Source organism: Venturia canescens, chromosome 7, assembly GCF_019457755.1.
Source record: "Venturia canescens isolate UGA chromosome 7, ASM1945775v1, whole genome shotgun sequence".
NCBI classification, from domain to species: Eukaryota; Metazoa; Arthropoda; class Insecta; order Hymenoptera; family Ichneumonidae; genus Venturia; species Venturia canescens.
In genome coordinates, this window is record NC_057427.1 from 8,853,696 (window position 1) to 8,876,484 (window position 22,789).

The window sequence follows — 22,789 nt, forward strand, 5'->3', positions numbered from 1 at the left end:
CCGACGATGAGCCAAAAAAGGCGTCGAGAAATGTCGTAACGATCGATTAGCCGCGTGTACGTTTGATCGGAAGCTTGAAAAAAGTGGGTAAATAGAGATATGGAAGGGAAAAAAAAGAGAAAAATTGTAAGGATCTGTGGGAAGAAGTGAAGGTACATATATGCGATTAAAAGTTCTCGCTCGCGTTGGAGGGATTGTCGGACGTGTCTCTCCCACTTCTTGGCAAAGTCGAGTGTCTTTAACAACACACGGACGGAATCTTCTCTCCCCACAGACTTTTTCTCTGCTCCTCCGTCGAGTAAAACTATCGCACCTTTTCCGATCTCATGCCAGTCACAACCCCGTTCCCAGACTCGAAAGTTCCCCTTGCATCGTCAAAAATATACACAAAGGAGAGAGAAACTTCGCAGAAACTGAAATCTACTCGCGACACTGTTCTTTGGTTGTCGAACGATTTCAACGGGAAAAAACAACAATATTCTTGTGTTTCGTTTTCCGCTTCGGTGATTCCATTGTTATTTTTCCTCCCCGAAATTCGGTCACTCGCTGGTGTCTCGGTGTGTTTTACTGAGAAATATCGAGAGCTCAAAATGAGACGAAAAGAACTTTTGTGCCTCGTGTGGGCGGTCGTGTTTACCAATTTTAGTGATTCTGTCGCTGGCGATGCGGAACCGGCGATTTTACAAAACTCCCCGGATCTTGCGCATCTCAGGCCGGTAAGTTTTTATCACGTTTCGTAGATCAATTTTAATATGTGCATTGAGTACACAATTAACGTTGAAGTAAATTTAACACCTGTTTTTATTGATATTGTTCAAAAGGTCGAAAAAAACGGTTACGCAACGAACACTTCCTCGATCGGTAAATTTTTTGCAGATTTCATTGCTCGTGTAAAATTGAAAGGAAACCAGAGCAACGTATCGGTTTAATGATTTCCTGATGTTTATGGAAGATAACAAAATTGTAGGTTGCAAATGGATTAAGAAATGAGTGCGATGAACTTAAACTTGAAGGAAAGAATCAACTGATGAGAGAAAGTATGCACAAAATCACTCGAAATACAGCTCTTATAAATATTCCATATCAATAATTCTATTTTTGAACACTTTATTATACATCGATCGCAGCACTTTGATCCTCGTCCTTTTATATTACCGTTCGATATATACGAGCTTACACCTGAGTTCGTTTGCCGCCATATTTTCCCGTCCGTTATATGTTTGCTTGTAGATAAATATTGACTCGCAGTCACGATCACTTCCGAGTGAAACGACGCAAGTTATTCGAATCTATAACAGCCAATAACGAGTGCTGTTTCTTACTTCGAATTTATTATTATATCCGTTCTCGTGGCGGACATGAGATTTTCATAACCTCAATTCAGCCACTCGACCGGAAATTTCGTCGTCGTCTATTTATCCACGAATCGATTGTAGTTTTCGGTTTCACTAATTTCGTTTCTTTCAAATATATTTATTCACTTTTGGAGGCCAGAAAAACTGTCGGGATTGAGAGCCAATTGGAAAATTGTGAGTCGTACCGACGCACGAATAAGTCGTAACTGCACTTGCTGAATCTTCATAATTTTGACGGAATGTGCTTTCTTTATCATTGTTGGTCCCAACACTCCGCGAACGTTTCGTTAATTCAATGTTTCTTCGATATCCATTAGGAATTCTGTAATCCCTCGGTTATTGCCGGTGAAATTCGTGTCACACCGCGCGAGCATGAGACGAAATTGCCCAGCGTTATTGGTCGTCCACGTATATCGCCGTTCGAAACAAATTTCACGAACTCAACGTTCGAGAGAAATCTTACAATTAGACGATGAGATATGAGATTGAAGGGGGTCAGAATATTAATTGAGAATACGAGAAGCAACGAGGAAGCGTATGGATTCAAAAGATCGGGAGAAGATCGAAATAAAAATAAGATTGAGGATTGAGCGGAGAATAAAAAGACGGCGCTGCGGTAGGGCGGGTGGGGGGGGGGGGGGTCAAAGAGTCACTCTGTTAGTGGGTGAATGCGCAACGGACTACTTTCTTACCCACAAAGAAATTAATCTCGCGTTACATATCTCAAAAGCAACAAAACTTCGGTACAAATCTTTTGTAGATAAATTTTATTTTGTACATTTGGATAACTCGTTGCGATCCGATTCTTTTGTGCTCAAGATTGCAAATGAAAATTGGCAAAGGAGAAAGTGTAAAAAGAGTGTCGACTTTTTGGCGGTTATAATTCACCCAACACATATAATTCTTCGTACAAAAATCCGTTGACAGAGGCACAAAAATATAAATCGAGGGGGAACATCGAACAAGTAACTCGACGAATTGTGCGAAGAGCGTACAAAATAAACGATATAATTTGTTACAATTCCCTAATTTCTCGCTCAATTATTCGACGAAATTTCTAAGTCAAACGAAATTGAGGAAGGATAGAATAAAAACTGAATGGAATTTCCCAGCATCAGGATGGAAAATGAGAGCAGGCTTTTCTACCGGCTGATTACATTATGTTCGTTTTCATGAAGTAATTAGCCGAATCGAGGGGCTTTCTCACTCGACTAGAATTGTTCTCGGATAGAAAAGTGGCGAGTGGCAAAAAGTGGAGGTGTCTTTAATTTCGTTGAGGACAAACGATTACATTCGGAAGACGACAATGAGTGTTTTTCGGGCAATAAAACATCCGCCGTCATACCGAGGTGTCTTCGAAGCTGCGTAGATTATGAGATTACGGGCTTCGGGATTAAAACTAACTCTAAATTTCGAAGGAAAGTAGTTCGGCACGGAATCGCTGGTACAGCTGGGAGCCCCGGAAAGCGTGAGAGCCAAAAATGTTAATAAGTGGCAACGCTCGCGATACACGTGCGCACGTTACATTTCCTCGTGAATAATAGAAAGGTGAGAGGATGAAGCGAGAGTGTAGAAAACGAGATAAAAACAAAATGACAGCTCGCTATGATTGTGAGATCTGAATAATGCCCGAGATACCGCGCGTTTGAGTGACACGAGATTTCCGTTTCCTCATCAGCGCATCGAAATTACGTCGGATCTGGAAAATGTTATGGTGAGTGCTGACGAAAGAGAAGAAATCGATCAACCGTGCTCTGGACTCGCCTCGTTAATTTTCTCCGTTCCAACCCGCGTACTAATTTCACTATTTCCTGAACAAACTACAAAACGGTTATCTCGACAAAATAACCGCGCCGAAAATTTACATGGAGTGTTACGAGATCGAGGTTTGATGAGATTTTTCAAATCTTTTTTTTTCGGTGCTTAATTCGTTGATCGGGCGACGCTTTCGCGCATAATTAAAAAAATTTTTTTTTTTCCGACGAAGTTTTTAAACAAAATTTATGCGGCACTGTAAAAGTTCGTGAATAACTTCCCGTTCGAAATAATGACCGACTTTTTGTGACTGGAATGGATTTCAACTTAAATCGAGAGTTTCGAGCGTCGGATCGGTCCTCGAAAAATAAAGTAGCTCGAAAAGATCGTAAAAATGGTTTCGGGCCTAACAATCGGCTGCAAAAGTCGCGATCGAGTGAGCCAAAGAATTTGCCGGTGGATTTGAGAACCTCCAGACTTTTCACCACCGGAAGTAAGCGCGTCGGTGTTCCGCGCCGGATTTTTTCAACTCCGTTGAACCGAACGAGCCTCGGCAGCGGGAAACCGAAGTAAGACGGCGGGAATAAAAACGGTGCGGAATCAAGGGGACGAAAAAAGTGACCGCGAGAGAGGCGAGAGTGACGTTGGCGCGAGGATTATTAAAACATTCGCTGTGTACGCGCCGCGAGGCTGTTCCGATCCCAGCGCACACCCCGCCCCACGATCTCCTTTCACTCTCGTCGCCTCCTGAACTATGGAAATAGTTTGTGAGAAAACCGCAATGTGCACGCCGTCAGATCCTTCTGCATTAGTTTCCCCTTTTTCCTTCCTTTTCTCCCTGCCACTGGCTCGTGGAAAAACGTAGACCGCAATAACCCCGAGTGCGAAACTTGCGAGTTACCGCGGCGCCCCGAGCGCAGAACGAAAAGGAAGAAACTCGCGTCTTCGACGCTTCGAACATCGACGCGGCGCGCTTTCCTTCGCTTTTTTCACTCCTTCCTCGTTCACTCTTTTTTCACCGGAATAAAATCACTGTGAAAAACGACGTCGCTGCACTTGAACGCGGAGGCCCACACAGAAAGCGACCCTTGAAAAGAGCTTCGTGAAATCCCGAGTAAAAATTAAGGCGCTTATCAAACTGGCGCATCCACCTTAAGCAGAGATCGACATCAATCATTTTTTCCCCACTAATTTTGACAGTTACTATAAATTCTCCGAAAATTGTCATTGATTATTCATACAATGTCAATTGCTTTAAAAATTAGTAATTCAATAGAGGATATTGCAAAAAATGACGATGTTGAAGTTTGCAACGTTGGAGTTCAACGAAATGAACGAAAAAAAGATTTTATAATTAATGATTTTTTTATTAAAAATAACAAATTGGAAATTCGGCAGGGAAGAAAATTGGAGATTTACTGGAATTATTTGAGAGTTTTTTTACATCATTTCGTTGGACTCGAACGTTGGAAACTTGAGCGTCATAAAAAATGCTTAAGAAATTGGCACTTTTCGGAAGTAGATTCTCACTTGACGAAAAAATTCTAATTTGTGGAAGCAGAATTATCGATTATGGAAATAATTGGCAATAAATCGAGGAGTTATTACCGATTGGCGAAAAAATCTCTAATTCGTAAAAAATTTGATGACGATTCTCCTAAAAATGATCCATTGAAAAATCTATAAATTCCACCTTCAAACCTCGATTTTCAACGAGGCTGAAGCTTGCAACGTTGGAATCCAATCAACCAACGAAATGAAGGAAAAAAACATTCGTAACTCGCCAATTTTTTATTTCACGAAGGTGCAGCTTGAAAAACAAACAATTGCATATTCGGCAGGGAACAAAATTGGAGAATTACTGAAATTATTGGAGGCCTTTTTTGCATCGTTTCGTCGGACCCCAACGTTGCAAACTTGGGCGTTACCATTTTAACCGCTTTCCAGGGTAAACTTGAAAAAAGCTTTTCTGTACCAATCTTTATCGAAATCGGTGTGCTAAAAATTGCTCATCAATTGGAAAATTTGTGTTAGTCGACATTGAGTCCTCCGTCAATCGCAAATTTTTTCGTCAATCAGCAATAATTCGACGATCAATTATGAAAGTGGAATCGGGTGGGGTTCAATATGTCGAATAACTGAATTGTAGAACGCGCTCGATATTTCGAAATTTTAAAAGTTGTGATATCAGTTCAGAGAAAAATAAGTAATTCGAAATTCTTATTCCCGATCGACTATTCAGCAGATTCGGTGTTTAATCAAAAATTCCTTCTTTGAATTCGTATTTACCAGAAAATATATATTTCAATAGTTTTCATTTCGAATGCAATTTTAACAGACCATCCGAATGTCAAAAGTTCATATTTTCGAATTCAAAATGGTTAGTAATTGTTTTACAGACAAACCAGAATATAGAGAGTAGCAAAAAATCGAAAGTGAATTTTTCGAGCCTATAAAACTTGAGTATGTGCAGAGTAGCGATAGCTCGAAAAGGCGAAAGTCAAAATGGCGATGTTTCAAATTGAAGACAACCGGTGTGAGTAAGTGAGTGAATGAGACGCGTGTATTTGCAGCTCCATTGCATTTCTTTATTTTGATCGATCGACTCTCTAACGTTTCGCTATTTTGATGACGCTGAAGTTTCCAACGTTGGAGTCCAACGAAATGATCTAAAAAAACTCTCAAATAATTCCAGTAAATCTCCAATTTTGTTCCCTGCCGAATTTCCAATTCATCATTTTTCAAGCCACATCAATAATTCGTGAAATAAAAAAATAATGAATTATAAATGTTTTTTTCCTTCATTTCGTTGAACTCCAACGTTGCAAACTTCAGCGTCGTCTATTTTGGCTGTTCGACTTTTTGGTGTTTCGGTATTTCAACCTCGGTAATATTTGGCCTTTCGTTATTATATTTTAAAAATTGTTAATTTTCACAGTATCGCTGACTGTAGTAATTTATGAATCGAAAGAGCGATAGTAGAATTTTCGAAAAATCGATATTTTAGTCATCGTCCAATGGGCGATTGTTACATTCTATTTTCGATGTAAACGTCCTTCGAACCTTGCAGTTTCTGCTTTATTTATTTTCGGCATTCAAAGCTCTAGTCGAATCTATCTGTCTCCATATATTATCATTCGAAGTTTATAAACTCGAGATTTTAGCTGTTCGAAATTTTAGTAATTCCAACATTTGATCCCCGCACCCGTGGAATCAGCATCATTTGTTTAGTCAATTTATAGTACAATATGAAATATTTACCAAGTGTCGACCAATTGATATTCGTTCCCAGCCAATTTGCAATTCTTCTTTCAGCCTGCACCGATACGCCGTGAAATAAAAAATTGGTGAGTTCCGCAAATGTTTTTTTCCTCCGTCGTTTCGTTGGTCTCGAACGTAGCGAGCTTCAGCGTCGTCGATACTGTTAACCCTCCACCTCATGTGCCTTTTTTCATACCCTCAACCTCATGACCGGGGTTTGAACGCACCCCAGTCTTTTTCTGCTTATAAATCCGGTCCTACGATGCTAAACTGACTTTATCCTACACCATTTTCTTCGTTTTTTTATAACGAAAAGAATGATATACGATAAAACTAATTTCAATTGAATTTATATATTAAAAAATCCGTCGATAATCAGTCGATAATGTCGCTTGTTAGGACGGGAGCGTAGTTTGAAGTTCGCGTGGGGTGTGCTCACACCCCAGTCATGCGTTCTAGGGTTAATTATCCCGATCCGCATTTCCGATAAATGTGAAAATGAAAATGGCCCTTTTAGCGATGCGATTCACGAGCGTCGAAGGTTCGGAGAATTCAACGAACCTCGCGAGTGCGTTGGAGCGTGGGATCGGGTCCGCATTAAATGTAAATCGTTTCTTCCTCGCGCGTCTCTCGTTAATGGTTAGCGAGTAATAAAGCGCACGGAAGCGAAGCTCTTTTTTGCTGGGCAAGTTCGTGCGCTGCCTCGTGAAGCCTCGAAGAGAGAGATTCTTCATTGAGGATGGAGAGAATGCGTGGCGGCGTCGTGTATTCCGCTCGCGCCTTAATCAGGGCGAGCCCACTTTTGGTATCCCCGCGGATCGTCCTTTTCCGAACGCGGAAGAATCGTCGCTCCCGTCGTCGAGGGGAAGAACATTTTGACAGAGTTCGTCGAGCCTCGGAAGCTCGAGTCGAAGGCCTCGAGCCTCTGCCCCTGGCCGGGGCGAGAATGGAGCACGCGCGAGAAGTGAGCGGAGCCAAATGTCAATCGGAGAAAGAACGCGGGTCGGAATAAACAATGAAATATCGGAATGGCAGGTCGCGCGGGCTCCGGGTCGAGAAACGTCAAAGTTTCGATGCGGTACAACGCTCTTGTGGGACGAAGGTGAAGGATGATTCCCGATGGCCTCTCTCGCGGACGAAACACCGCGTTTGTACTTTCTCTCCGGCGCCCGCAGAGTCGAACGAATCGGTGTTGTTCCCACATCCGCGCGCACGGCACGGAGAGACACGTCGCTGCATGATTTTCATCCGGTTCCTGTGAGCCAGCGATCAAACGATCCCACGCGCGCTATTTACACCTCCGACGAGTCGAACGAGCCGGTTCTTCGGGTTCGCCACAATTTCATGCGTTTTCTTATATATTATTTTATATTATACAAAGGGGAGCGAATGAACGAGAGAAGAATTGGTGCGGTGCGCTCTCCGGCGTTCGCGCGCGGCGAATAAGGCCGCGTGCGTCGACGTATTCACGAGCCGCGAGTGAAACCGAGAGTCTCGCTTGCCGCATTGACCCCTGCTCGAGAAATTTCTCCGAGAGGGAATCCTCGAGCAATTCGCGCGCATAACTTGGCCTCGCTTCCGGTCTTGGATTATTTATCGCTCATCTTCCCGCGAGCTCTCCGCGCGCGTCGGAAGTGAAGTACGATGATCGCGCCCGCGCAACGAACCGACCGCTGGAAGCGGATTCGAACGTTTGCCAACCGCGCAAACCCGCCCACCGAATTGTTTCCGGCTCGATTAGTCCGCTCGAGAAATTCTCACGTCGACCCTCCTCGGGGATCGAAAGTCTCCGCGCGCGGAGAGCCCACTTTCGACGCCCCCCAATCGAGCCGGAGGCGCTCCAAAATATCCCAAAGCTTCCGAGAACTTTGATTCATCATCCGCGACACGAGAAAAACTCGCATCGGCAACTAAAGTAAGCAGTAAAAACACTCGTCGCGACTCGTTTGGTTTCTAAAAACGAGAGAAACAAACGACCCGCGCAATTAACAAGGCAAACAAAAATCGAGAGCTCTCGCGGTTGAGCGAAGCCGCGAATACTAAAAAGTCAAAGGCAATTATACCAACTCGGTTATTTGTATCGTGTGGACATCGTCGACGGAGAAAAAACGATAATCTCTCGTCACATACGCGCGCGGCCTGTAACAACGACGTACGAGAGGGAAATTATCCACGCTCGAGCGTTCTCGAGAGAGGGAGCGAGGAGAGATTGGATTTTCAAGAAAGTCTCTTCTGAAAGTTTAACGAGTCCGATGTTCCTCGAGGCTCGGTGGGTCGTTGCTCATCGCGAGTATTTCTTCTCGCTGGTCATCCTTTTCTGTCTCTTCTATGCACAAATACATGAGTGCTCGTAGTCGAGTCTCTCGCGATCATCCGCAAACATTCTAAATGCTGGAGCCTCGACTTGCCGCACGCGGATGCCCTGGTCATCACCCATTTCACACACGTATACGCGCGCTCGCTTCTTTATTTTTCCCTCCTTTCACTTAAGAAATAAAACGAAAGGGATTTCGCTAGCTCCGGAGGAACGCGGTGACCGACGATCTGCCTCCTCTCCTCCGAGCGAGAGACAAAAGTGAATCTCGTTCGCCCGACGCGATCCCCCGAGAGGGACCGAGTTCGTCGAATCGTCAATTTAAGGAGTTTCGGTACAAAAGTCGAAATATTAAGAAATTGATCAAATTTGATAACAATGTTCTTCAACATCAAGTGCGAAAACACAATTTTTTTCAAAATTTTCTTCTACTTAGTTATCTAGAGTCGCGGCAGCGACTCTGAGACAAGTACATTTATAATAAGATATGACGAGTTGCTGCCAGAGACTCTTTACCGGAGCGATAGCGTTTCCAATTGTTTTCGAAAATTTTCAAAATTTGTTTCTTCAATAATTAATTAACTATATCATTTCGGAGAATATTATACGTTGACATATTTTTTATTATTTTTTTTTCGAGTAATTACGCATTAAAGCAGATTTCTTATGCCCGGAATGTATACCTATATATATGGAAACGCTATGCTTATACACGTCAACTTTAGTGATCAATTACTCGATAACTGTGTGGAAGAAAAGTCTTAAAAAATGTGTATTGCCAAATTTGGCACTAAAGAATATGTTCACCAAATTTTATAAAAATCTGAACTTTTTGAAATTTTTCATGCTTTTAGCATGGTTTAGCACGGCAACATTGTATCGCCTGTGCCGAAACTCCTTAACGTCGCTCGCGACGTATTAGGCTGATTTCGCAGGGGAGCTCGCAGTCCTTTCGTTGGATGATCGCGCCGAGCATCCGCAATATTTCCATCGAGGGTATTAAGTTTCATAAGAAAATCCTGGCGCAAGAAGAATTTCTTCTTGAGCGTCGAATTGTCGAATTCTTCCGAAAGTCGCGAAAGTTTTTCACGTCGGTGGCCTCTCGCTGGTTGAATCGTCTCGAAACTCGCTATTAATCCTCAGCCGTAACTCCCCCCTCGACGAGATGTTGATATCGCGTAATATGCAACCGAGAGAGACTCGGCGCCCGGAGCTCAGATTCCACACGTTCTAATGGTCCGCTCATATTATTTTTCCACTCTGATACACACCCCGAAGAGACTTCGATACGAAGCGTTATGCAACGCGATCTATCCTCGAAGCTAGTAAAAGTATGGGCATTTGCATTTGCGAGCGTACACATCCGCGATTCGATAATTAAGTGCGCGCAATTGAACAACCTACTTGCCCACGCGGATGCCGGTAACAGTCGCTTTTGCTGAATCGAGTTGTCAGATTTTCGGCTGAAACTCGCGCACAAAGGGCCGGACATTCTTCGATTTATTTTCTGTTCAAATTTGAGCTTTCAAGGACGCCGATTTTTACGTTTAAATCGACCTTTCTTAAGTATACGAAATTTGTGCATAATACGACGAATTTTCGTCCTTTGAAGGTTAAAAAAAACACGTTTCTGATCAGAAGATATCTGTGACGGTCGAAAAGAAAATTTCGTCCGAACGATCATCTTCCGGTCGATTCGATCATTCGGAGCTCGAAGCAAAACAATCGGCAGCCAGGGTTCGCTTAAAAAAATCTTAGCGGAGTGATATCGCGTTCATTGGCCTCTACGAATCATTAATTCTTGCGAGGCAACACGTTTTCCTTGCAGGAAACGAAGGATTTAAAAGAGCGCATCGAAATCACGAGTCCGCTTTGCCGTTCGAGAAGAAAACGTAGGGAATTGGAGGCGGCGAATATTCACGATGTTAATTGCTCGCGCGGTGGTCGGAGAAATTGGAGCGTTTAATTAAAAGTGATATAATGGTCGATGAGGAGTCGCCGCAGGAATTTGGGGGCTCGTATTTATCGCGGTTTCTCGAAGGAATTGCACAATAATTGACTCGATTAAAAGTAAATATTTCAAGCGGTAGGCTCGCTCGTGCACGAGGGAATATAAAATATTAGTTACGCGTGAATCGCGTCGCAAAATTGGCGGCGCAGAGCCTCGAGAGTTGCTTAAGAAGAAAATTGCTATTCGGCAGTTTCAGTCACGACTTCAACCGGATCCACGTCCAAGATTGTCCTCGTCACAACAGCAGCAGATTCTGAGCGACGTGCAGCAACATCAGAGACGTTACAATCAAGCGAGTCAGGATAGTCCTTCCCAGTTTGTAGCGTTTCCGGGTTTGAGCCGTCAAACGTCGCCAAAGTCAGAGTCGATCGAGCAGTCGAGTTTTCCCTCGTTGGCTAAATATCGCGTCGATCGTACGAAGCAGGAACAACAAAAACTCCAACAGCAGCAGCAGCAGCAGCAGCAAATCGTTAAAAACGACGGGGGAATAAATTTCCTGCAGACAGCAGCGACTCAGCGATATCAGCCGCAGTTGAGGCAGCAACAACTGGTCAACCCCACGAGCCAACGATTCTTCGATTACCAAAGCAACGGACAACAGCCGGCTCCGAGCGAGTCGGTGTTCGAAGAGGAACAAAAAATTCGGCTCAACGAGTACTACGAGAAACAACGACAGTTGGAACTGCTGAAAAAACAACGGGAGCAATTGATCCTCGAGCAGCGAGAGATCAAGAGGCAACAAGAATTGTTGAAACTCCAACAGATCCGACAGCAGACCTCGACGACGAGATTCACCACAGCGGCGCCAACGAGCCCGACTCTCTACGTGACGACGTCATCCCCTCTGCTGCTCTCGTCGCCGACTGCTCGAAGAATAACACCAGCAGAAAGCGAATTGTTTCTCAAGGCTATCGCGACCCATCAGAAGAAATTCACGACAACGACAACAGCCAGGCCGGTACCTACGACGACGACGAGAGCCGCGAGTCCTCCGAAGGTCCGTCAGGAACGGCTCCAAGAGCACGGAAACACCGACGAGATCCCGAAGGACCTTTTGTCCTTGATCCAAGCTCAGCAACCTCAACTGCTCGCTTCCGGTGGCAAGAAACCCCAGATAAAAATAATTTATCAAACAGAAAAGCCCACGCAGACTTCCGTCACTTCCTCGTCGAGGAGTGCGGCCTCGTCAACTCCTTCCCCCCCCTCGTTGGAGAACGAACTCCTCCTGAAACAACTGAAGCTCGCACTAGCGCAATCGGCCGACGACGATCAGCGGAACGTCACCACGAGAGACCTCGTGCTTCCGAACGGCAAGAAACTTCAGCTGATCCAGTCCCCGAACGGGCTTTCCTCCATCGTCCCGAACGACGGCTCCAGCCAATTTCAAACAGTGACGAAAGCGCTCGAAGCTACGACCTCGACGACGACGATCCGACCCGCCAAGGCGATCCTCGACGAGTTGACCAAAGGGGTTCTGCCTCCCGGTGCAGACTTCGAAGTTTTACGGCACAAGGACGACGGCAAATTGGAGGAGGTCGGCAAATCACCGATCCACAACCAACCCGGGAAAAAAGTCACTTTCGTCGTCCTCGAGGAACAACCCGACGGCAGCTACAAAGTCCAAGGCGTCAAAGGAAACGCGAAAGAAAACGGCGCCGACGTCGACTCCATCGTCGAAAAAATCAAAAAGGGCGAACTCAAATTACCCCCCAGAAACTCACCCAATTTGACATCCGCAGCTTCCTCCACCTCCAACGTCCTCGCCAACAAAGAAACTACCACGCTCAAAAGCTCAACTTACTCCACAACTTACTCCAAAGAGACGAACGCTCTTCCAACCACTTTCAGACCAACCACCATCAGGCACAACAACGCTCCGCTCGCCTCCAGACTCAAAGAAAGGTAAATTCCAATTTTCACTCTCATTCGCCAAATCCCCTCACACTTCCATCCTAACGAATATACATTTTTTTGCATTTTCGATTATATAAAGGGGAAAGCTATCGCGGGGTCACGATCCAATTGCTCGTCAATCTTCTTTCGATGCTCCACCACTTTCTAAAAAATATGAATTTCTAGATTTTTCAATCGGAAATAAATTCTTTCTCAATTTTCTTCACCCGCGTGAATTTCAGCTTCGTTGAGAGCTGAAATGTTCTCTGACGACTTCGTAACTGCGAAACTTGAGTTTTGTAATAACGAAACAATTTTTTTTACAGCTCATCGTCCTCAGGATATTTTCCGTACGTAACTGTATCGCCGAATTCAATATCGTCGTTGGACAATTACGTAACTTCAGCGTCAACGACGAGCCCTCACGTTTTCAATTCGCTGGTCAATACCGCAAGCACTCCTCGTGCTCCGACATCGCGGTACGAGGGCGATCAAATATCCTCGAGATTCACGACAGCGAGTATCGTCGAACCGTCAAGAGTTCCCACGTATTCGACATTCGCGCAATTCAACGATGGCCCGAGCACGACGAGTTCACCGGCTTTCTCAACCACCGCTTTTCCTCGGACCACTTCCTACGCACATTTTTCATCAAACAGTCCAAGCACCACGAGAGCGGCCGTCGCCAATTCGAGCCCCAATTTCAGCGGATCTCAGACTTCCGAAAATCTCGTTCTCGATGATTTCCAATTGAGAAGCACCGTACCGAGTTTCCTTGAAAGTGGACAAAATTTGATCAGCCAACGCGAGAGCATGTCCGGGCTCCTCAGACGCGAAGGACTTTTCGCTATGGCCAAATATCTCAGACAGTCCGGGCTCGACATTGTGCTCAATGAAACCGGCAAGCTATTTTTCATTTTTCTAGAACCCTCGTTTCAACACGACTTTTGAGGACACCCTTTGTGTGGACAGAGATGCTTTTTTTTTTCATATTTCTCACGCTCAATTAACTTTGGCTCCGTTTTTCCTTGAATGGAAGATTGAATTATACTTTGTAAAAATATTGCTTGTACATTGCGGAAGATGTTTCGACATCGCGGCTACCATTTATGAGTTTATTTATTTATTTATCATTATTTCGTGAGAAAAATCAGTCTTCCGTTGATGCGCAACGAAAGGACTCCTTTCTTCCCTGAAAATCATTAATTACGCAGTCGACTTTTTCTATTTATCTTTCTTTAAATTTCACGTCTATTATTGTTCGCTTTCTTCTCAGGTCCGTACACCATATTCGTCCCGACTGACAAAGCTTTTCGGACTCTGTTGGTACAGCTCGGTGGACCCGATAAAGCGGAACAAAAGTTCCGTGAAAATCCTCGACTTTTGAGCGGTGTAAGTTATGTATACAAAGGTCATTCATCGGATTTGACTGTGAATGAGATTTTTTGTTAGACCATCATCATAATCCTACTTGGAGGTTGAAATTTGAAAAAATAATTGTCCATCGTCGAAATTTACTTCGTTTCGTTACAGTGTTTCGCGCGTAGAATTTCGAAATTTTTCCATTTTTTTTCAACACTTGAAGATTTAGCGCAGACAATTTTGTTGCTGGCTTTTTGATTGCTCAAAATGATTGTTTCTCGGAATCGATGAAAATTAACAAAAATGAATGTTTCACAGTTGCTTCTCCACCACGTGATCCCAGGAGCTTTTCGAATGGATACGCTTCAAGACGAAATGACCGGGGTCAGTCTGGCTGGAACACAATTGCGCGTTAACGTTTACGACATGCACGATCACGAGTGGAATGATGTAAAGGTAAGAAAAAAAAAAAAAAAAAAACTGTCGATATCGAGGAATATTCGAGGATCCTAAACTTTCATTTTCCAAGTCGCCATTTTATTCGAATATGTATAATAATGCAAAAATGAATTATAAGATGCAAAAATGAAAGTTATTTTATTGCTCGATGGAAGCGCCGGGGACGTAAAGAACATGATTTTTTTTTCCAAAGGTGACTACGATAAACGGCGCAAAAGTGGCGCCGAATAAGCGGGACATTGAAATCCCGCAGGGTATTGCCCACGCGATCGACAGAGTAATGTTTCCATTGCCGGTCGGCGATCTCACCCAGACGCTGCAAGCCGATCGTGAGAGGCGATTCCTCACTTTTCTGAAGATCCTTCATGCCTCAGGTCTCGAGGATACACTCGCTGGTGGGTTACGAAACTTGAGCGGTGGATTTAGCTCTCGAAATGAGAAAGAACGCGCTCGTATATAGATAAATAAAAACAAATTGTAACGCGAATGTATAATTAGTTGAGAGCCCTGAAGCTTTATCGCTAATTTCGCAGTATCACTTATATCCCAATGGCATTGTTCTTATGAGTATTTTTTTTACTTCAATACCGTAACGAGACGGAGCATAGAGCAGTGAAAGTGGAACGTTTGTGCAAAACGAGCCAATAACTTTGAATGGCTTTTGACGAATGGAATTTCAATTTTGCCACATATTCTCATTATTTTTTCGACGACTCATCATTCGATGATTAAGTGACGCTGATTATCATTTTATTCGCTCATTTGTGACGAATTGACCGACATTTTATTCAATGAATGTGTTTTTTGTTTTCTTCGCACAAAGGAACTAAAACGTTCACGGTGTTCGCACCGACGGACACGGCGTTCGCAAACGCCGCTGCCCAAAACGGACGACCCGTTTGGATCGAATCGGACGGTCCCGAGGCTGCCAAGGACATAATATCCAGACACATAATACCCACGACTCTGTACACCGGTGGCATGAGATATTATCATCAGAGAGACACATTGAGACCTCAGGTTACTCTGAGCATTCAGAAAAACGGCGGTGAGCAAAGAAAATCAATTACTATTTTGTCAATTAGTCTCTTCTTCTTCGATATAATTTTCTGGTAAATCCTTCGTAATTTCACGTGAACGACTAGAAACTGAGGGTAATCGAAAGTTCGTCCGTTGAATATATATATAAATTAGTTGAGTGAAAGTGCAGCCAAAGAAAATGTTGAAAAAATAGGACACTGCGGCGAGTGATCAATTGCTCGCTCGGAATAATTCACTTAGCATTTTGTTTTTCATTTCGCTCCTTTCAATCTTTTCGTTCGTCAATTTAACTCAAATTCACGTGGACGCATTAAGATAATCGGATTACATCTCTGTAAGCAGAATACCATCAATTTGTAAAGCGAACAAACGCATGCGTGACGTCGCAGTCGAGGGAACAGGCAACGAGAACCGTCGGATGCAAGACTCTCAATCACCGATTCAATTATTTCTATAAAGACACAAAATGTGATAACAATTTTCTGGATTTTTATTGATTTTGTAGGATCTGAGGAAACCTAGGCGACCGCGCGAATCGACGTGAAATATGAGGCCGTAGTTGTCAAGAACTTGAAAGAAAAATGGCGTTGGATTAGTTCGATATTTATGAAGAATTGTGCTGAAAAATTGAAGAAATTTGAAGGGATCAACGGAAATTCAAATCACTCGGGAAATAAATGGACAAGGGACTCACGGCACCGTAATTTTCCAGTCGCAATGGAATGAGTTGTCCGACGAAAAGTCTCGGTGGCAATTGACTTCTCATTATAATCAAGCCAATAGTTTTTCGATATTTGACATCCAGAGTTTCCCAACCGCTCGTGTATGCTGCGAAAGCTACCCCCATTGCCTGTGTAAATGACAGAGAGATCGAGAATGAGAGCAAATCATATTTTTCTGTTCAATTAGCTAAAAACAATTTTTTTTAACGAGACCGATCAGCCCCTTGTAGACACAGAACCAACCAATTCACCATTTTAGTAGTACTGACCTCTTGCGCAACAATTTCCCCTGGCAAATAATAAAACAATAATTGCTCTGCATAATACATTGCAAGGACGAGGAAAAGTCCAGCCGTCCAATTACTGGATTCCAAGGAACTCTGAACAAAGAAACAATAAAAAGAAACGACTGAATTGTTGGTTGGACGTCCAGGATTAAAAAAATGTTTACTTAAAAACTTGATTTTTTGTTCGCTTGAAAAATCAGCTTGACAATAAATTGAGAAGTTTATACTTGATTTTTGATATTTTACGGTGTTGTTATTCAATGCTGTCTGTCAATATCAATGCTGAGCAACGATCAATTTGACACTCTGGACGTATAAATTCGTTGAATGTTTCAGAAATTCGATACTTGGAATGAATTAAACACTTGTTTAAAGATCGATTTTATAAATAAGTCCAAAAGACCCAATTTTTTGAGTACGTTACTCTGTCGAGTTTTTCACATTCGAAGAAAATGCTTACTCCCGTAATTTGAAGGCCAGCGCAACAAATAGCAATGAGAGCAGCGAAGAAGAGTACCGAAGTGATGTACGTGTAGGCCAAATTGATTTCGACCAAGTCCCTGTGTGTAATAACTACAGAGATATAAAAGTTGCGTGTAAAACGATTCACGGTAATGCAAAAATATCGAATCGGTTGAAAAACCTCAAAACTTCGTAATGAAGGTCCATCAGGGAAGATAGTTTCGAACTTATTTTATCAGGAAACTTTTCATCGTCGTTGTTCTCGAGATTGGAAAGGTTCGAGAGTTCGTGACGCAGAACACGAAGACGAGAGCAACAGTGAAATATCGACCATACGAAAGTTATCTCGGTTGACATTGTGCAACATCCGAGACATGTCAAAACGGCCTCGTGTCCATAAGCAATTACATACAAAATAGTTGAATTGTCATAGTCAAACGGGTAGTACGAAGCGAACGGTAAAACTCTTTCGTTAAGCAAAATTGGGGCGCTTAAAAAAACTACGGTCAACAGCCATGAAACAACGAGCAAAGAGCCGCAGGCCAAACTGCATATTTTCCCGTAATCCTCGAGGTTCTTGAGCACGTCGGATGGACCATTTTTTATACAGTTGTCCAACGACACCGCGAGATGCCCGAGTCGTGGACGCTCCCGGCGATATATACACATTTTTCCGAAAGAAGTTATAAGCGCCATCTGAAAAAAGTTGAAAAACTCACGATATTCCTCGACGCTGCTTAATTAGTGATTCGTTAACGCCGCACTGGGAACTCGAATAGCATTTCTTTACAAAGCCTTCAAGAGTTTTTGCATTTTTTCTATCTCGACACTTCAAAAAAAAATCCACTTTAGTATAAAATTTCGGTAACTGCGAAATAAAGTAACGATCTTTGCTAAATGCTTTCAAAATGGTGTTACTTCAAAACAGAAATTCCTTAATAAAAATTATAAAGTTGAATACAAACTCGCCATTGGTCCGATGCTTTCGGCAGCAGATTCAAAATTTGTGTAATGGGTCCAGCAATTGGTGAGCATTTGAAAAACTTGCACGATAAAAGTAGCAGCGACAACAGTAAAATGAACGAGATTTAGAATTCCATGACTTTGGCAAGGCCACAAACCGACGAGTTTAAGGGAAAAGCTGGTGTACCACATGTAGCCGGCGAGCTTAGAATTTTTTTCTATTCCCATATTTCACAGTCTGCCGCGTCTGCTTTGTAAATTCTTTCGTGTCCCAGTAGAAGTTGTGGTCGATGTTTTACTTTGTTCGCGAGGGAGTGTGCGTGAAAAATAAGTAGATAACGATCGTCGATCCATTCAAATTGGCTCGAATCAGCGGAACGAATAAAAGGAATAATTTAAAAAGTGGGAGAAAAAAATGCCCGCTTCCATTCGACGGCCGGAATCGATTTTCCTGAGCTCTCATTATCCTCGCCCAACATTTCTCATTTTTTCTTCCTCCTTCTTTCCATCCCCCATTACATTGATAATATATTGATGGGAGAATCCTTATGCCTCGCTGGAACGTCCGTAATTCCAGCTCCTCTTTCGCTCATGAATTTTATTCACTCGCTCACCATCTGTCATCGCAATTTTTCAATTTTCTCGACAATTTATTTTTCGCACCGTAATGATATACGGGGAGAAAAAAAAAATTGCGACGGCTCTTCAAAGTGGGAAATAAATCGACGGTTTCTTTTCTTTTTCACAGGTCGTGTGAGAGTTAACGAAGCACTAATAGTAACTCACAACGTGCCAGCAACGAATGGAGTCATTCACGCAATCGATGGTGTTCTCTGAGGAGATAAAAAAATACATAAAAAAGTGAAGAATTATTGTTTTTTCGTGACCGTGATTCGATGCTACAATTTGTCAACTTTTCGAAACTGCCAAAAAACGTACAGCTTACCTAAATCTTCCAATTGACATGGTTTGAAGGAGAAAATGCCATAAGAGGACGACCAATCGACGAGATGACATTCGATGATAATATTATTGTTTTTTATCGACGAAATGAGATCGAAAAGACAGGGAGATCAAAGGTATTATGACAGACTACGGAAAATTCTTCGACGAAATATTTTTCAAATCGGTCGTCGATGAACTTCCCGTCTGACCGTTTATTTTTAAGGTACACGATTAATCCACACGATGGTACTAATTTATGATTCTATCACCCGTACTAACGCTCACAAAAGAAAAGTGTAAAAAATATCAGCACACAGACACATTCAAATCGAGAGGATTTAACAAAGATTTTTGTATAGAATGGTCTTGAAACCATTGATTAGTTTTTACGTTTTATATGTATTTCACCTGTTTTTGTAATTTACATAAATAAATGTACAGAATCGTTTTTTTTTCATGAAAATTGATTTTCTTTTTCCTTCGTTCATAAATTGCCTAATTTCCAATTAAAAATTCATTTTTACAAATAAAATAATGCAATAGAATTTCACACGATATTCCCGAATCGAAATATTGCAATTCTCGCATGGAGATTTTCTTCAAGGAATGATTAAAAGTCAACGAACACTCGTTGATCATGACTGAACGTATCAATAATTGGTTTTGTATTTTTTAATCTCAACCATAATGTGATGAATATTGGTGAGTTGAGTTCTCGCATTCGCCGGCAATATTTTGTGGAGTCTGTGATAATATTGCACTAATTGTGTCATCGCTCTCTGAACGAGGGCAGCTCCTAGTACCAAATTTGGAAAAGAACGTAAAACTTCACCATTTATGTCCTCGAGCGAACGCTTCCAATTGTTGGTGAAGGATTGCACGAGATCGAGAGCTCGGCTTTCGTGCCTCTTAAGATCTTCCACCAGTCCTTTCTCTATTAGAGCCTCGGATTCTTTCACTAATTGAATTATCCCACCGAAATGCGGACTCAAAACTTCTTCCACGTATTCTGACGAACGAGCGTTTAATTGCTCCCGAAAACTCTCTGCTTCCTTCGAATTGTCTCTCGTACGTTCCTTCAATATAAAGCAAAAAAATAATATTGTAATGTATTATTAGGTTTAATTGTTCCGATTTAATATTGCATTTTATTACCATAAGCACTCCGAGAACAAGATCATAATTGTTTATTAAAAACACGAGCTGTTGAGTTCTGTTGGGAAATATCGCTGCCATTCGTAGCAGGAAACATTGCACAGCCTCGCGAAGCTGAGCCAATAATTGTGTTGCACGCTCGCATGGAAAATCTTCACCGACCCCGACCATTGCTGCACTGAATTCCGCATATCTTCGTGTTATCTGTAAATAATTCATTCTCAAAATTCACCCAACCGAGAAAGATGCAGGAAAATCAATTTTTTTTCCTCGCAAGAATAGTTTCCCTCGCATCATTCTTTTTAATTTTTCAGTCATTTGTTGCACTTACGTAATGAGGCCCAGTTTCCTTATTGAATTTAAGAGGATCACAGTCTTTGATGCTTTGAATGTTCAAGTTAAAAACCTCCTCGAATCTGCTCGAGACAAATAAAATAAGTAAAGCGAAAAATAAATTAGAATAAGTGCAGAAGAATTTTGCTTCATTGAAGTTTTACCTCGGCCATATGATCGACGTCAAATTGTCCCAATATTTATCGAGAGCTGGAACAGCTCGTTTGTGACAAGTCATTTGATATCGCATTACGAGATGGAGGCAAAGAAAAAGGGCAATAGTGTCGTAACAATCGTCGACGAAATGTTGGAGATTCTTCACCATGAGACTCAAAGTGCTACCCATTACCTTGAAATTATTTAGAATTAGACTTACAACGTAAAATAAACGTTTTAGGAAAAAGTGAGTTTTAAAATATTCTTCTTACTTGATTAAAAATATCCATTGCCTGCACGCCTCGAACTTTGAAGAATTCGGCGAGGAATAAATATTCCCGACAAGCATTGTCTACTAAGGCATATTGCTCGCTACGAAACAGAGCTTCATATTGATACTGAAAATAAATTCCAACAGTTTAATATCAAGTTTATAGGAATAAAAAATTTTTGGCGATTCATCTTTATTCTCCATGCCAAAGACTAAACATTATTGATATTTACTCTAGTTTTTGATGCTGTATGAGGCACAATTATTGGTGCTTCTAATTGGGAGCCAAGGACTTCACCCCTTGTGCCTATTGAAAAAACGGTTCCTCGATGACGCAGAGAGCTTTTGTGAAAAATTCCTCGCCCAGCAGTGTCTTCGACTCCCATCAAATCATCCTTCGATGCGCTTTCTTCAAACTAAATTATGAAAACGGATCAAACGGTTTTTATTGTAATGAAACTCAAATGTATTTCACGGAAAATATGATCAATTTTCACTCACTTTAAGCTTAGCCAATCTCGACGAATAGGACTTGAAATACGAGTAATAAATTTTGCTCATAGTATCAACATATTCACCACAAATTTCTTCAGCGACGTTCCTTTCATTGGCTAGAATGAACTCGAAGAAAAATTTGTATTTGAGCATATTGTTTTGTGGCACTTGATAATTCGTCATTGGTTTTCGGAACTTGTAAATTTGTTCCAAAAGATAAGTGCGAATTTTTGACATTGCCTTCACTTTCAACTTGTCAATTACATCCTTCACGTCTAAACAAGCTTTTGCTTCTTTGAAACTTTGTTCTTTTACAAAACCTATTTTGTGATTCAATGTCTGAAGCTGTGTGAGAAACTCTTTCTCCGTTACAGGGACATCCATGATAGCACTGAAATGAAAAAAATAATTCAATCTTTGTGGAACAAGAATTTCCCAATAATGATTTTTCCTTCCAAACATAGTGTCAAATTTATTCCATACTTGATGAGGCCTTCAGAAACAGTCATGTCTTCGATAAACTGGCTCAAGGGTCCTCGAATCATTTGACGATTGGACAACTGTTGGCTCATCGATACAGATTTTCTCTGGAGTTCGAGAATTTCTGTACTAATGCTGCCAAGGTCAGTTTGAAACCCAAGGAGCATCGATTCCATTTTCTATAAAGTTTTGGTCATCTTATACATTGTACAAAAACTTTTTCTAATGGATAAATTTATCTCAGGCATGAGGACTGTTTGGCAAACCTCAAGAATATTATCACACGCAGCTATTTGATTGTGCAGACTGGCTATATTTTGACTCTCCTTTATATAATCTTGAACAGATTGATTTTCGACTTCTTTAAGTTCTTTTTCAATTTGCCGAGAATATTGGCGCAAATCAGTGCCAGTTTTGAGGATTTCTTGCACGACATCATCCTCAAGATCGTCGGGTAGTTGATCCTCGTTATCCTCGAAATAATCAGTCTCCATTGTTGTTAGCACGACTGCAAAAATCGTTACGTTTCGTTTCGTTTGTTTTTTTTATTATTGTACTTAAGTTTTTCTGGGTCGAGAGGAAAGTTTGTCCTTCGGGGGGGGGGGGGGGGGGGGGGGGAATCAGGTCATTTCTAGTGCGTGATAGATGGGAGAATGCGAAAAAAAACTTTGACGTGGCACAAAATATAGAATATTAATCAAGTTGAGCCGATTGGGTAAGCAATGAATTTTGAGGTTACGTATGTCACCTGTCAAATCATAGAGATCAGCTGCATTTATTGTTGTACCGTAAACATTTCAACGTTAATTCAACACCTGCTCTTGGTAGCCAATAACGAATCGGTTGAATTTTTTTATCAAACTACGTGCTTCAAGTTTCCCAATTCGGACTCGTGATATTTGACAGATACAAATTTTTAGGTTATGATCCTTTTTGTTGGTACGACTAGTGCCCCGCCGAGAGTCGTCAGGTGTAGACTAGCCAAAACCCCAGAACTAATAAATCCACATTGGTATTTGAAATTGATTCTATATATAGTCTCTTGCAATGTATCGAATATAAAAATGAT

The 22,789-nt window shown here is 42.0% G+C and overlaps 3 protein-coding genes across 4 annotated transcripts; 1 reads left to right on the forward strand and 2 right to left on the reverse strand.

Annotated features, from left to right (window-relative positions):
• Positions 1–200: 200 nt before the first annotated feature.
• Positions 201–18,987, forward strand: LOC122414077 (uncharacterized). 2 transcript variants are annotated; one of them, XM_043424922.1, is made up of 8 exons: positions 201–716; positions 10,887–12,598; positions 12,916–13,490; positions 13,866–13,981; positions 14,270–14,407; positions 14,604–14,805; positions 15,234–15,458; positions 18,634–18,987. In XM_043424922.1, exons 1-8 carry the CDS (start codon positions 327–329, stop codon positions 18,720–18,722), a joined length of 3,447 nt encoding a protein of 1,148 aa, XP_043280857.1. In that variant the 5' UTR covers positions 201–326; the 3' UTR covers positions 18,723–18,987. The 2 variants fall into 2 exon arrangements, with proteins under 2 accessions (XP_043280857.1, XP_043280858.1); XM_043424923.1 differs by lacking the exon at positions 18,634–18,987 and adding an exon at positions 15,957–16,269.
• Positions 15,886–17,613, reverse strand: LOC122414082 (odorant receptor 49b-like). Its single transcript, XM_043424931.1, has 5 exons — positions 17,104–17,613; positions 16,921–17,020; positions 16,443–16,553; positions 16,146–16,301; positions 15,886–16,020 (listed from the first exon to the last, which is right to left on the reverse strand). The coding sequence occupies exons 1-5, from the start codon at positions 17,589–17,591 to the stop codon at positions 15,970–15,972; spliced, it is 906 nt and encodes a 301-aa protein (XP_043280866.1). The 5' UTR covers positions 17,592–17,613; the 3' UTR covers positions 15,886–15,969.
• On the reverse strand, positions 18,959–22,742 carry Vps52 (vacuolar protein sorting 52). The gene is made up of 10 exons (XM_043424929.1): positions 22,469–22,742; positions 21,987–22,228; positions 21,724–21,899; positions 21,247–21,631; positions 20,979–21,161; positions 20,747–20,872; positions 20,483–20,667; positions 20,317–20,401; positions 19,986–20,189; positions 18,959–19,906 (listed from the first exon to the last, which is right to left on the reverse strand). Exons 2-10 carry the CDS (start codon positions 22,212–22,214, stop codon positions 19,481–19,483), a joined length of 1,998 nt encoding a protein of 665 aa, XP_043280864.1. The 5' UTR covers positions 22,215–22,228; positions 22,469–22,742; the 3' UTR covers positions 18,959–19,480.
• Between the last annotated feature and the right edge of the window lie 47 nt (positions 22,743–22,789).